The sequence below is a fragment of the Spinacia oleracea genome, chromosome 3 (genome assembly GCF_020520425.1).
Source record: "Spinacia oleracea cultivar Varoflay chromosome 3, BTI_SOV_V1, whole genome shotgun sequence".
Lineage (NCBI taxonomy): Eukaryota > Viridiplantae > Streptophyta > Magnoliopsida > Caryophyllales > Amaranthaceae > Spinacia > Spinacia oleracea.
In genome coordinates this window covers 140,523,945-140,539,534 of record NC_079489.1, presented here as the reverse complement: position 1 = coordinate 140,539,534, position 15,590 = coordinate 140,523,945, and the positions used below count along the sequence as shown (strand labels likewise).

The following is a 15,590-nucleotide window of genomic DNA, read 5'->3' as shown; positions in this document are numbered from 1 at the left end:
ATAGTTTTATGATTAATAGTTATGATTTTGTGAAAATAGTAATAGGTTTCGTATTATTCTGTAACACTTGTAAGTTTTTTATTATCCCACAACCTAAAAAAATCAAAAAATTATTTTTACCACCTGAAAAATAAAATTTGTATTTTACCACCTAAAAAAAGTGTAGAAGTTATTTTTACCACCTAAACCAAACATTAATCCTGCTTTGCTTCTGCTTTGACAAGACTTTTACAAATCCAACACTTTTTTCGAATTCGATACTTCAGTTTGTGATCTTACATTTTTAAGCACCGATCCTTCATCTGATAGTGAATTCAGGTCTTGATAGTTCATGATCATATTCCAACGCCTATTGAAAATGTTTGTGATTCTAACATATTGTGACGTGTTCTTTGGGTTTGTAAAAGTGTAAAACTATTGTCAAAACAAAAGATAGCAAAGAAGAAGAAAAGTTTGGTTTAGGTGGTAAAAAAAACAAGTTTTACACTTTTTGTAGGTGGTAAAAATACAAGTTTTGTTTTTTAGATGGTAAAAAATAATTTTCGATTTTTTTAGACAGTAAAAAATAATTTGTCCTTATAATAGTTATGGTTTTCTTTCATATATTTGGACCCCATCTGCTACGGCGAATTGCAAAATTGTCACGTAAATTATTAAATTATCTAATTTTTGTAAAAATGTAAGGCAAAATCTTGGTTTTGGTCTTTGGTCAAGTAAAAAAAGATTTACATGTCCAGGTGACCGGCCTCCAAAAATAATGGACCCAAAAAATCGACATCAAGTCAAAAGAAAATTGTAAACATCAAATCAAATCAGAAAAATAAGCAAACAAAAGAGTACGCCTAACATCATTGCGGTATAACAGAAAAGCCCCCAATCTCATCTTAATGCAGCCAAAATAATGGACCACAATCTCACTATTTTAATAACTTTAAAAAATAAAATACAAACATCTGCTCGATTTTTTATTTTTTTTTTTTTATAGGGAAAGAAAGTCAGACTACCTCACTGAACAGGCAAACCTAACTAATAAAAAAATAGTTCTTTGGAAAAATTATATTTTACAGCTAAAAAAATCAAAATTTTATTTTTCACCGACCTATAAACTAAAACTTGTAATTTAACATCTAAAATATCAAAAAGTTATTTTTTATTATTATTAAAACTAAAACTTGTATTTTACGACCTAAAAAAATTAAAGCTTATTTTTTACCTCCTGAAAACGGAAAAATTATAGGTCAAATAACCTTTTCATCTATTTTTCCGTTTCCAGGTGGTAAAAAATAAGTTTTTGTATCTTTAGGTGGAAAAATGTAAATTCTAATTTCTTCAAGTGGTAAAAAGTAATTTTTTGATTTTTGTAGATGGTAAAATACCTTTTCTCCTATTTTCTTTTTTGGTTTTTCTTCTAACGAATGGAGTCATGGAGTACTTATAAATTACAACTGGTCATGACTATCTCCGGTTCTTCACTTTCTCTCTCTCTTTCTACTACTACATCTCTACACGACATCCTCGATTATTGAACTCCCTCCAAAAAAAAAAAAAAAAAACTAACTCAACATTGGTAAGTGTTTATCCATGTACATACAGGGCCGTCTTAAACTATTTGGGGCCCTGTGCTAACAAATCGGGCATCTTAAAATATACTCATTTATATACTTTTTTTTGTAGTGGTTAACCATGTGAATATCAACTAGCTTTTGGCTCGTTCTACGCACGGGTTATATTTTAGAAAACTCAATTTAAAAAAATGGTAAATGGACACATCAAAATGATAAAGGTATAAATGTATAATATGTAGTACTTCACTGAAAACTTTCACTAATAATTTTGATAGTACGTAGACAAACTAAAATTTCCAAGATATATTGGGTGGAAGCATTACTTTTATGGAATATATTATGAGCTCCCACAAGACCACAAATACATTCTTAGTTTAGGAGTATATTTTTTTATCCAAGGGGTTTAAAAAAATTGAGAATAAGAGAAAGATGTTAGTTCGAAGTAACTAAGTTAAGCATAGGTATTCTTTAGATTAAACCAAAGAAATCCACAAATCTTCAATATGCTAAGAAATTCACCATTGTTGTTTGTTGGATTAAAAACTATGTTTCAGTTGCCAAGTATACATGAAGTTTTGCACCATATCCTTTGCATCACTATCAAGAAAACTACCAAAAAGGAAAATGACCTAAGAATTAACATTTGTTGATCAAGCTAACCAAATATGATATGTCAAAATTCTGGAAAATATCAAAAGACTAAACCATTTATTAAAAAAAAACTCAAAATTATGCTTATAAAGTTAGGGGTGCGATAGTAGTAGATGTCATACATATTTCTAAACAAAAATGCATCCATGTTTGTCGGTTTTTTAAGTCATTTTTAAAAGAACTTGAAATATGATGACGATTGAGGCAAGTCAGGCAATGGGCTGGGATGCAAAGAAGATGCACCGTTGATTTAAATGGGCTAAAAAATGAATATAATGATAACATTAACTAATACCAACCTCATTAGAATAAATATTTTTCCAGAAAACAATAGCGTGGGCATGAATTAGAAGTTCATACGGAGTTACATAATTTTAACTTCCACCCACCCATAGAAAAATATTAAAATTCTTCAGAATGAAGAAATTTAGCAAAATACGTTAGGGAGGAATGTCGGTCTATAAAAAATTATAAACATGTAGGTTTAATAAATAGTCAAATTCATTAACCTGAGAATTATAACCATCTGAAACCATCAAGCCTGAACTTACTATTGTGAATGTTATTGCGGATTTAATTTTTATACTAACTCACGGTAAGCCATTTTCAGAATGGGTCCCCAAAAATTGGTGGGCTCTTGCACAAGCCAATAGTAAGGCTTGTGTACACACACCTAATTGTGGTCTCATAAAAAAATATTTAAAATTTAGGGACACACGTTATGGTAGAGATAGCTAGCTGACTAGCTCCTCTAATAAATGAAGTGACTCAAGAGTTACCTTGAATTAGCTCTCCATAAAAAGCTACTCGAGAGCCCCAATGTTGGCCAAGAACTAGCCAGTTATTATTGAAGAACTACTTAGAGAGTCATTCCAAAACCCCCAATGTACATGCTCCAATGCAGCTCACAAGGACCATAAGTAATTAAGTTCAAAATAAGTTTCCTAAAAGAAGTACAAGTATATAAAATATGCCTAAATTCTAATGTACACATGAGTTATGAGTATGTCTAGAAATAGGTACATCCATTTCTGGACAAGTTAGTGAAGGTCAACCTTGCAAGATCTATCAGCAAGTCCGGTGACTTTCAGGGGCGGCGCTTGGGCGGTGCGAGCAGCGCGACCGCGCAGGGCCCCCAAAATAAAGGCCCCCCAAATTAGTAAATAACATTATTGAGTTGCTTAATGTACAAGGAGTTATTAGTGGCGCAGTGGTAAAGAGAGAATACAAGCATGCAATGTTACCGAGGTTCGACTCCTAGTGCTTCCCTTTTTCCCGAAAAGATGCCATCTATATTTTCTCTCTCTTTCAATCCAGCTGTACTCCAAAGTCTTCAATACTACTAACCTCTTATTATTTCATCTCTTTTTCCAAGAATCTTTTAGGTGCTTCCTATTAAAACTGAATTTCTAGCTTTCAACTTCTGAAGCTTTTAAAAAATGATCGATTAATACTCCGCATTTACTATACCTTCACTAATTTTTAAAATTTTTACGTTTAGTATCATGAATATGGTTTAACAACACCGAAAAATGAATTTAACTTCTTAAAATAATAATCAATTGTCACCAATTTTAACACGATATTAGGGGCGTAATTGTCCATTATGTTACAATATAAAAGAAAATATTTAAAACGTAAAGATTTTCTATATTTATGTGTCGTAACATTAATTTGTTTGTTAATCCTTTCAAAAAAAACTTGTGTTAGTTAATGATGGATAATTTTCTTAATAATTTTTTTGTTTTGAAATATTTTTCCAAAAACTAAAAAGAGTACAAAGTATTAATTATTACTCCCTTCGTCCCGGAATACTCGACCCGGTTTGACCGGCACAGAGTTTAAGGGACTTGAATTGACTTATTTAATTTAATAGGTAGTAGTTGATAGTGGGGTATTATTTTAATGTAGTTAGTGGGAGGTGGGTTAAGAGGTGGGGTTGGGGGAGAGTAGGGGTTGAATTTTTAATTATTTTTTGTATGGAGTAGGGGGTAGGTGGGTTAATAGGGGTGGAGTGAGAAATAATATAATATTGTTAGAATATTTCCATTTTTAGAAACAGGTCAAGTATTAAGGGACGGCCCGAAAAGGAAAACAGGTCAAGTATTCCGGGACGGAGGGAGTACTTTTTTAGTTAAACAAATTTGTCACGTTATTTACAGTATACAAATGATTTTGAAAACGGGACATCCAAATACTTAATAGTTAAGTTATACGAATTACTTAAAGTACAATTGTTTGTTGGTTCAATGGTGATTAAAGCTGAACTTGGTAGGGAGGACTCATGTTCGATCCCCACAACAATAATTGAGAGGGGATTGGAACCTATCCACCCACAACTCGCCTCGAATTCGGATTAACCCTAAGGGTGAACCGGGTGCTAACACAAAAAAAAAAACGAATTACTTAAAGTGAAACTTATAATACTTTGTATACGCTTGTAATTTTTTTTATCCTCTTTACATATTTATTTTGATTCATAAAAAGGGCCCCGATTTGCAAATTCGCACAGGGCCCCCATTCACTTTGCCACGCCCCTGGTGACTTTAAATTTTCTTTTAAACTTTCATTCATATTTGAACTAGTTTTATCCAATAAGACCTTAATAATAGCATATTAGTATATTACACTCAGTCTTGCGACTTACAACGTACGTAGTATAACTTTGCAAATAAATGATATGATCAGATTCATAACATTAACACATTTACAATACTAGAAAATAAGATACATACTTCATTCAGTATTTATCTATATATACAGAAGTGCAGTTCTTTAACCTCAAATATGTCTGTCCACTTAATAATATTACACGACTCAGGCGATTACAGCTTTTCCATATTACAATGTTACCATCAAATCACTTTCTCTAGTTCTAATTTGTTCTCCTAGACTAAGTGAATTTCATAATATTAAGCTAATTTCTAAATATATCACCTAAATAATAACACCTACTTACAAAAGCTGAGAAGATTACTCAGAAAACCAAAATGCACAGATGTTACCAAAAACTAAACTCTTTGCTACACTCGGAAAACATACAAAATGAGATTGACTGCATATAATTAACATAACTAGTCGAGACTAGAGATTAGAAAGTAAGAGCACTAACCTGTTTCTGAAACCTGGACTCGTGGTTCTCAATCTCTAATTTTAGCCCCTCGATTTCATCAAAACACTTATCAAAAACACTAACTAATTCGCGGATTTTCTCTTCAACATCTTTTATCTCACTTTCAGAGACATCATGCTCCGAACACAGATCCAAATATTGCTGCTTGTTCTTGGCAGCTTCGGCGTCAGAGGCAGCCCTTTGAAGATGTTCTAAACGACTGACCAAAAATTCAACTTTCATTCCAAGAATTTTAAGGGACTTCAGTTTCACATGCCATACAGAAAATTCATCATTAAAGGTTTGGAGATTACAGCTTTTTATTGCAGTAGCAACGTTGACAGTCTCGATGATGCTTCCAGCTACCAGAACAGGATTAATTCCCTTCATGAGATTATTATTATGGAGCAATGCACCCTGACTGCAACAAAATTCGTAGTAGCTACACTTGATATTATGAGGAAGGTCGTACTTATTCTTCAGAAAATCATCTATTACAATGAGGAACTCTTCAAAGCTTGCTATACCGTTGCCATCAACAGAAGCAGAAAATAGAAGATGTTTGGATTTTCCTGAATTTAATTCAGTTCTCTCTATTTCTGAAGTTTTTTCCTGCTGCAAAATTTGAGGATGTTCTTTAGAGGGGGCCTCTTGGTCTTTATCTTGAGCTATTGCTGACAGAGAAGAGGGTCGCTGTGCTTCAATAGCCTGCTCAAGGGTGCCCACTTCTTGATCTGAACATAAAATTGGTACAAAAGCAAACATTAGAATTAACAGATACTACTCTGCATATAGCAACACAATAACGGCCAGAATAAGATGTAGATATCAACTGACTTAACAATACCATTTCGTACAACTTCAGTTGGGAGATTTTGTATAACACGAGTTACAGTTTTCTCTGTCACGTTACATTTTCTTAATATGTACACCTGCAGAAGATTCGGTAATGAAGTTAGGAGTCAGAAACAATAAGGATTTCCACAAGAAAATACCAATGATAACTATAATTCAGATAATTATATTCAGCTTGAGAAGTGATGCGGAGAAAAAAATTCACCCTCTGAAGAGATGTTCCACAATTTAAAGGGGGGTGTCTAAGGACTCTAATCACTCTATGTGGTGATTTCATATATTTGCCAAGTCGAGTCTCTCTACATAACACATGTAAAAGGTCGAGTTCAACACTTCCACCCAAGCCTTTCCCTCTTCTTTATGCAATTCCAGTTTAGAAAGTTTGTGTTAGAAAGTAAGTGTGAGTATTGTGTTCTACATCGGAAGATGAAGCAAAGAGTTTCTAGTTTATAACCTAAGTGGGATACTCCTCCTATTGCCAATTGGTTTTAGGATGGAATCTCAATTGGGCTGCGTTCGGGGGCTTCTTTTCCTCCTTGATTCCCCCATCTGTTATAACACTCTCTGAAATCCGACAAAGTTAAGCAACTAGATTCTTAATTTTTATCAGTGATTACAAATTTACGTTGGATCTTGCTTGTGAACGATTATTGGTTCTGGGAACATGAACAAACAGAACTCTTTTTAGCAATGCATTCCTTGTACTTTTCAGTTATCTTTCAACATTGACACAGTGCCTCTCTTCAATTACCCATGTTTGCTAAGCAAGAATAGGGACATTTACTTGATGATGGATTGATAGTACATGATAGCTTCTCTCAGACTTCTCATACCAACTTCAAGTCTCCAGACCAACTTCAAATCTACTTCTGGAGGCTTGGCAGAATATAAGCTCTCGCACACAGTTTTCACTCCTATTTTGCATAATAAGCAATAGCCACGGATTGAGTCATCAACAAGTCAACAACATGCATCATGTCAATACTTTAGTGCCATTTGCATTTGATCTCATCAATGTAGAGTCAAGGTACGTCAAGGGCGTGTATCTTCCATAAAGGGGTTCCGACACTGAATTACCTATCCAGGTGGAACTTCCAATCCTCTGTTTATGCCTTTTCGGCTCTATTTACTGTTCATATAAACGAAATTAGAAGAGGCAATCTGGAACCTGATGATGGGAGTTGGGAGCTAATCTGGCGCCTCTGAGCTCAACAACGAATTAGAGTGTTTCTTTGGATAGTGTTACATGACAGATTAATGTGTAATACTAAGAGTCAAAAGATGCATTGCGGATGACCCAAGATGCAAACTTTGTGCAGGTGATAACATCGACGAATCTGCCCTACATGTCCTTCGTGATTGTAAAGCAGCTTGTGAGGTGTGGAAGCAGGTTGGTGGCCCAGCTAATGCTGCAAAATTCAGAATGGGAAACCTCAAGCAATGGATCATCCGCAACATCAAGGTACAAGTTCGAAATAACTTATCTCCCGAACTTTGGCCTACTTACTTCGCCATTGTGGTTTGGTGGTTATAGAGATGGAGGAATTGTGTAGTTTTAATCGTACACAAGAAATGCCTATAGATGATAATAACTTTCTGCTAGCTCGATTTGAAGAAACCTGGAAAGCTATGGGTAATGATGTTGTAGCCTTAAACACCACCCTCTTGGTACGAACATAAGCTTATAATAAATGGAAGCACCCACCTGCTGGATGGCTTGTACTTAATACCGATGGTGCTGCCAAAGGAACTCCTGGTCCGGCGGGAGGGGGTGGCCTCATTAGGGATGGTAGAGGCAGAATGGTATGTGCTTTTACCCTTAACATGGGAGTGTGCTCTTCCTTTAAGGCTGAAATCAAGGCAGTGGAACATGGTATAGAGCTAGCAATGAGAATGGGAATCTCCAAACTGCAAGTTCAAATGGACAACCAAGCAGCACTACTAGCCCTTCGAACTTCGAAGTACAGAAGATTACGGAGGCGAGTGTGTGCACAACATTAACAAATGCAGACAACTTCTATCTAACCAAGCATGGCAAACAGAAATTATACATGTATTCAGGGAAGGTAATCTAGCTGCACACTGGCTAGCAAACCAAGGTGTCGTCCAGAACAACAAGATAGAGTTGATTCAATTCCCGCCCCTAGCTTTAGGGCGCATTTTACATCATGATGTAGTATGCGTGGCTATGCCGCAATTTATTCCTCCTTAATTTTTGTAGTTTTATTTTCCGGGGCCTAGCCTCTCTTTTGCATCAAAAAAAATACAAGCGAAAGATGGAATTGAAACTCATGACAAGCTAGCCAATGTTTTAGATGTTATTAAATTATACTCCCTCCATTCCTTTTTGTTCTTCCCATTTCCTTTTTTAGCATTTCTTTTTGTTCTTCCCCTACTGAATCTTTACTATTTTTGGCCATAGTTTTTTTACCAATTTACCCTAAGATTCCCCACTATTTACAAAAAATACCCTAAGATTCTACCCTTTCCCACCCACTTTTACCCCACCCACCTTATTTAATTAATTAACCTAACCCCACCCCCCTCCCTTTATAACCCGTCCCTATCTCACAATCCCTCTCTCACCTCTCATTCTGATTTCTCTCTCTCACCTCTTCGGATCTCTCTCTCTCTCTTATTTCACTCTCTCTCTCTCTTAAAATCCCTCCCCTGTTCTTGAGAAAACCCTAGGTTTTCCGCCTCTGATCTGGGTTTTCCTCTCCAAATCTCGCAAATCTGAAACGTTTTCGCCGAAAAACGTTCATAAAAATTACTCGGATTCATTTTCCGATCAGATCCCCTCTATTTTTGTCCCCTTTTTGGTCCCTAATCGTCGCTGATCTCTGTTTTTCTGGTACTTTATGGGTTCTTCTTTGTCTAGAACTCGAGGTGATTCTGGGGTGGGAACTTCTGGTCAAAGAATCCCCGATTCCAACTGTGATTGGGGATCCAAGTGCAACTGTCCCAATAACGAGCATTCCTACTCCGCCGAATATAAAAACAATCTGTATTTGGCCCAAAAAGAAAATACGAGTACTCGAAACTATTTGGAAGAATGGTTTCGGAAGAGGGAAGTGGAGCCAGGAGAGGAGGTTGAGTCAAAATATGACGATCGGAAACCCACTCCCTCAGATCTGCGTTTTTTCGGTGAAGGAGATTCCGATGAGGTATTACTTTTGATTTTTTGCGATTTTTTAAGGGTTATTGATGTCGGTGTTATTAAAATGGTTTGATGATTGTTTGCATGTCTAAAAAAGTGGGATTTGATAAATGTTGGATTTATTTGGAGTATTGTTCATTAAACTCGGATTATTTTTTGGATAAGTTGGTCTGATTTCCCATTGCATGTGTTAAAAATGCAGATCTGGTATTATTTCGAATTTTTTGGGAATTTTTTGGAGATCTGTTGGAATCATTCGGGCTTTTTATGTTATTCTTTGCTCTGTTTTCTCATTGCATGTTGTTAAAATTGAGTTCTGATTGTATTTTGTGCTCTGTTTTTTCATTGCATGTTGTTAAAATTGAGTTCTGATTTTATTTGGAGCTATTTGGAAATTATTTGAAGAAAATCGGAATATTCATGTGTTTTGTTGATCTGTTTTCCCATTGCATGTGGTTAAAAATGGGATCTGGATGTATTTGAGATTTTATTTCACAATTTTTGGGTAAAAATGGGATCTGGATGTATTCGGAAAATTAGTTGGATTTTAATGGAATTATTGTGTGATTTGCTCTCATTTATCTCATTGCATGTGGTAACCTAGGTGATCTGAAATTATTTCGCACTTTATTTTGAGTTGTTTGATGATATCTGATTTTAATTCATGGTCCCCTGTTATTTTATGATGGCACTAATCATGTTGTTTGTCCCCTATTGATTGCAAGGAACCAAGTGGGTCTGATTCATTTGATCTGGTGTATGTTGGAGAGTACGAAAATGAGAATGCTGATGCTGTTGGGTCTCCAGGACAACTTTCATCTGGTTATCCCTCCTCAAAGAAAGGAGAAAAGGGAAAAAAATCGGCTTCAGCGTCTGATGATGCTTAGATAAGTCTGTCTCCTTTCTCCCTTTTTTCATTTTATTGAATGCTGGCTAGCTGTGGAGTCATAAGGTGGATGCCAACAACTGTGATCTGTTGTTGGCCAGGGGTGTTGTTGTTTGGATGATGATGTTGTGATTAGTTGTATGGATGTTGATGTTAGATAATGATGTTATGATATTGATATTGATAATGATGATTGGATGATGGTGTTTCCATATGGTTATGAAATTTTGTGGAATGTTGTTTGTGTGATGAACATGATTTGATGGCTTAATGTCCCCTGTTTTATGGTATGTTTTGTGTATGATAAATATGATGCTTTGGTGAGTATGAGATTTGATCAGTATAACTATGTTTTGGATTAGTAAAGGCATGAAATGAACATAATTTGGGGATAGGGTTTGGGTTATTTCAGTCCTCTCAGTGTGGCCTGGTGTTGCTTGCTTAATGTCCAAGCATGTCCCTTTAGGATACAATAATGTCCCTTTATTTGTTGTGATCGATGATGAGTCTTTTTTTTGCTGAGGAACAAGTCCAACTAACCACAAATGCTCGTGCTGCCATTAGTATCAGTAATGATATTTCTCGGGCGCTAAGTGTTTGTGGTTTGGAGTTGTTTTAATGATGCTTGGGGACATTCTGAGATCAATATTAGGAGGTTTGTGATCTTCAATGATGTGATTGTTGATATTCTGAGATCTTTGTTTTGATAATTGTCCTTTAACTTCTTTTGTCGAACGGAGTGAATGTCATTTCACACAATGGAATGTGAATATCAATCATTCCGTTCGGCAGAAGAATGTTAAAGATATGATAGTATTGAAACTACTTGATCAATGATGTGTGTCAATATGTCTGAGAAATGAAACCCTACATGTTAATGATCTGTTTAATGCTTCATGTCCCATGAATCAGTGGAGGTCTGTGATGAGTCTTTCATTTGATGAGGTTCAAACCCTATGCTTTGATCAGTTCAAGGTGATCTGATGCATTGTTGATTGTTATTGTTATGCTTGATCTGTGATGAGTCTTTCATTTTCTGAGACTCAAACCCAATGTTCCAATAACACTTGTGCACCATTAGCATCATTGATGCTCTTCCGGAGCTAAGTGTTAGGGGATAGGGTTTGTGGTTTGGAGTTGTTTCAATGATGCTTGGGGACATTCTGAGATCAATATTAGGAGGTTTGTGATCTTCAATGATGTGATTGTTGATATTCTGAGATCTTTGTTTTGATAATTGTCCTTTAACTTCTTTTGTCGAACGGAGTGAATGTCATTTCACACAATGGAATGTGAATATCAATCATTCCATTCGGCAGAAGAATGTTAAAGATATGATAGTATTGAAACTACTTGATCAATGATGTGTGTCAATATGTCTGAGAAATGAAACCCTACATGTTAATGATCTGTTTAATGCTTCATGTCCCATGAATCAGTGGAGGTCTGTGATGAGTCTTTCATTTGATGAGGTTCAAACCCTATGCTTTGATCAGTTCAAGGTGATCTGATGCATTGTTGATTGTTATTGTTATGCTTGATCTGTGATGAGTCTTTCATTTGCTGAGACTCAAACCCAATGTTCCAATAACACTTGTGCACCATTAGCATCATTGATGCTCTTCCGGAGCTAAGTGTTAGGGGATAGGGTTTGTGGTTTGGAGTTGTTTCAATGATGCTTGGGGACATTCTGAGATCAATATTAGGAGGTTTGTGATCTTCAATGATGTGATTGTTGATATTCTGAGATCTTTGTTTTGATAATTGTCCTTTAACTTCGTTTGTCGAACGGAGTGAATGTCATTTCACACAATGGAATGTGAATATCAATCATTCCATTCGGCAGAAGAATGTTAAAGATATGATAGTATTGAAACTACTTGATCAATGATGTGTGTCAATATGTCTGAGAAATGAAACCCTACATGTTAATGATCTGTTTAATGCTTCATGTCCCATGAATCAGTGGAGGTCTGTGATGAGTCTTTCATTTGATGAGGTTCAAACCCTATGCTTTGATCACACTAGTGGAAAAAATACCTGTTGAGGGGGGCATTTTGGGTTTATTGAGGCGAACAAGGCCCGCTGCGACAGACGTAGCTTCAACAGCTCAGTGATCTGTTGAGGCGGGCTTTGTTCGCCTCAACAGGTGATCTGTTGTGGGGGGCTTTCAAAAGCCCGCCTCAAAAACCTCTACAGAAAGCGCGAAAATAAGGACCTGTTGAGGGGGGCATTTAAGAAGCCCGCCTCAACAGCCTCCTCTGTTGAGGCTCACTTCTTAAATGCCCCCCTCAACAGGTCCTTATTTTTGCGCCAAAAGTTCATATGTTGTTGAGGCGTACATTAAAAGCCCCCTTCAACAACATTAATTTTTTTTTTTCCAAATTCTTTTAAAATATAAAATAGGCGGCAATAACCACAACTAGATATATACTCCATTGAGTATTGAAACCTGTACCCAATCAACACCAAAATAGCAAAGGTATGAATCTGCTTATCTTTGATAAATAAATCATTACATTAACTTCATTTATATTAACCCAACAGAGCAAAGCGTATATATAGTACGTATGTTTACAATTTTTAAACACCTAGCTAGTCTAACAAATTACAACTAATATTAACAACTAAAGACAAAAGGCTAGAGAGCTAATCTAACAAATGTCTCTAATCCAGCCACTTAGGTCCCTTTAGATCATGCATTACAAACCTTAAGTAAGGTCGTGTTGACTTTCTTCCAATCGACTCGATCCCTAGCCTGCAAGTTGCATGGAAGGAAAATATATATGAGTACCAAAGTTTACACTCACGATATTGTCTTTACATTCCATTGAAGCATAAAATTAAAAGATATAGTTGCAGACTATAGAGATAATTAAGTACGTTGTTGACCTATAACGACCCAATGAGCCTTAAATGTGCATACGTAGATTAGAATGAGTTTTAGAAAGTTAAAGCTATGTATATTAGTAATGTAATAAGAATCAAATGAGTCCTTAGGTTCTTTAGTTCAAAGTTGGGAGCGGAAATGTCATTTTAGCTCTAAACATGACCTATAACGACATAATGAGCCTTAAATGTGCATAAATAGATTCGAATGAGTTTTAGAAAGTTAAAACTATGTATATTAGTCATGTAATAAGAATCAAATGAGTCCTTAGGTTTTTTAGTTCAAAGTTGGGAGCGGAAATGTCATTTTAGCTCTAAACATGACCTATAACGACCTAATGAGCCTTAAATGTGCATAAATAGATTCGAATGAGTTTTAGAAAGTTAAAACTATGTATATTAGTCATGTAATAAGAATCAAATGAGTCCTTAGGTTCTTTAGTTCAAAGTTGGGAGCGGAAATGTCATTTTAGCTCTAAACATGACCTATAACGACCTAATGAGCCTTAAATGTGCATAAATAGATTCGAATGAGTTTTAGAAAGTTAAAACTATGTATATTAGTCATGTAATAAGAATCAAATGAGTCCTTAGGTTCTTTAGTTCAAAGTTGGGAGCGGAAATGTCATTTTAGCTCTAAACATGACCTATAACGACCTAATGAGCCTTAAATGTGCATAAATAGATTCGAATGAGTTTTAGAAAGTTTTAACTATGCATATTAGACATGTAATAAGAATCAAATGAGTCCTTAGGTTTTTTAGTTCAAAGTTGGGAGCGGAAATGTCATTTTAGCTCTAAACATGACCTATAACGACCTAATGAGCCTTAAATGTGCATAAATAGATTCGAATGAGTTTTAGAAAGTTTTAACTATGCATATTAATCATGTAATAAGAATCAAATGAGTCCTTAGGTTCTTTAGTTCAAAGTTGGGAGCGAAATTTCATTTTAGCTCTAAACATGACCTATAACGACCTAATGAGCCTTAAATGTGCATAAATAGATTCGAATGAGTTTTAGAAAGTTTTAACTATGCATATTAGACATGTAATAAGAATCAAATGAGTCCTTAGGTTCTTTAGTTCAAAGTTGGGAGCGGAAATGTCATTTTAGCTCTAAACATGACCTATAACGACCTAATGAGCCTTAAATGTGCATAAATAGATTCGAATGAGTTTTAGAAAGTTTTAACTATGCATATTAGACATGTAATAAGAATCAAATGAGTCCTTAGGTTCTTTAGTTCAGAGTTGGGAGCGGAAATGTCATTTTAGCTCTAAACATGACCTATAACGACCTAATGAGCCTTAAATGTGCATAAATAGATTCGAATGAGTTTTAGAAAGTTAAAACTATGCATATTAATCATGTAATAAGAATCAAATGAGTCCTTAGGTTTTTTAGTTCAAAGTTGGGAGCGGAAATGTCATTTTAGCTCTAAACATGACCTATAACGACCTAATGAGCCTTAAATGTGCATAAATAGATTCGAATGAGTTTTAGAAAGTTAAAACTATGCATATTAGACATGTAATAAGAATCAAATGAGTCCTTAGGTTCTTTAGTTCAAAGTTGGGAGCGGAAATGTCATTTTAACTCTAAACATGACCTATAACGACCTAATGAGCCTTAAATGTGCATAAATAGATTCGAATGAGTCTTAGAAAGTTAAAACTATGCATATTAATCATGTAATAAGAATCAAATGAGTCCTTAGGTTTTTTAGTTCAAAGTTGGGAGCGGAAATGTCATTTTAGCTCTAAACATGACCTATAACGACCTAATGAGCCTTAAATGTGCATAAATAGATTCGAATGAGTTTTAGAAAGTTAAAACTATGTATATTAGTCATGTAATAAGAATCAAATGAGTCCTTAGGTTCTTTAGTTCAAAGTTGGGAGCGGAAATGTCATTTTAGCTCTAAACATGACCTATAACGACCTAATGAGCCTTAAATGTGCATAAATAGATTCGAATGAGTTTTAGAAAGTTTTAACTATGCATATTAGACATGTAATAAGAATCAAATGAGTCCTTAGGTTCTTTAGTTCAAAGTTGGGAGCGGAAATGTCATTTTAGCTCTAAACATGACCTATAACGACCTAATGAGCCTTAAATGTGCATAAATAGATTCGAATGAGTTTTAGAAAGTTTTAACTATGCATATTAGACATGTAATAAGAATCAAATGAGTCCTTAGGTTCTTTAGTTCAGAGTTGGGAGCGGAAATGTCATTTTAGCTCTAAACATGACCTATAACGACCTAATGAGCCTTAAATGTGCATAAATAGATTCGAATGAGTTTTAGAAAGTTAAAACTATGCATATTAATCATGTAATAAGAATCAAATGAGTCCTTAGGTTTTTTAGTTCAAAGTTGGGAGCGGAAATGTCATTTTAGCTCTAAACATGACCTATAACGACCTAATGAGCCTTAAATGTGCATAAATAGATTCGAATGAGTTTTAG

The 15,590-nt window shown here is 35.1% G+C and overlaps 1 protein-coding gene across 1 annotated transcript; it reads right to left on the bottom strand.

Annotated features, from left to right (window-relative positions):
- Positions 1–4,929: 4,929 nt before the first annotated feature.
- LOC130470545 (uncharacterized) lies at positions 4,930–6,331 on the bottom strand. The gene is made up of 2 exons (XM_056840858.1): positions 6,176–6,331; positions 4,930–6,062 (listed from the first exon to the last, which is right to left on the bottom strand). The coding sequence occupies exon 2, from the start codon at positions 5,716–5,718 to the stop codon at positions 5,308–5,310; it is 411 nt and encodes a 136-aa protein (XP_056696836.1). The 5' UTR covers positions 5,719–6,062; positions 6,176–6,331; the 3' UTR covers positions 4,930–5,307.
- Positions 6,332–15,590: the final 9,259 nt, after the last annotated feature.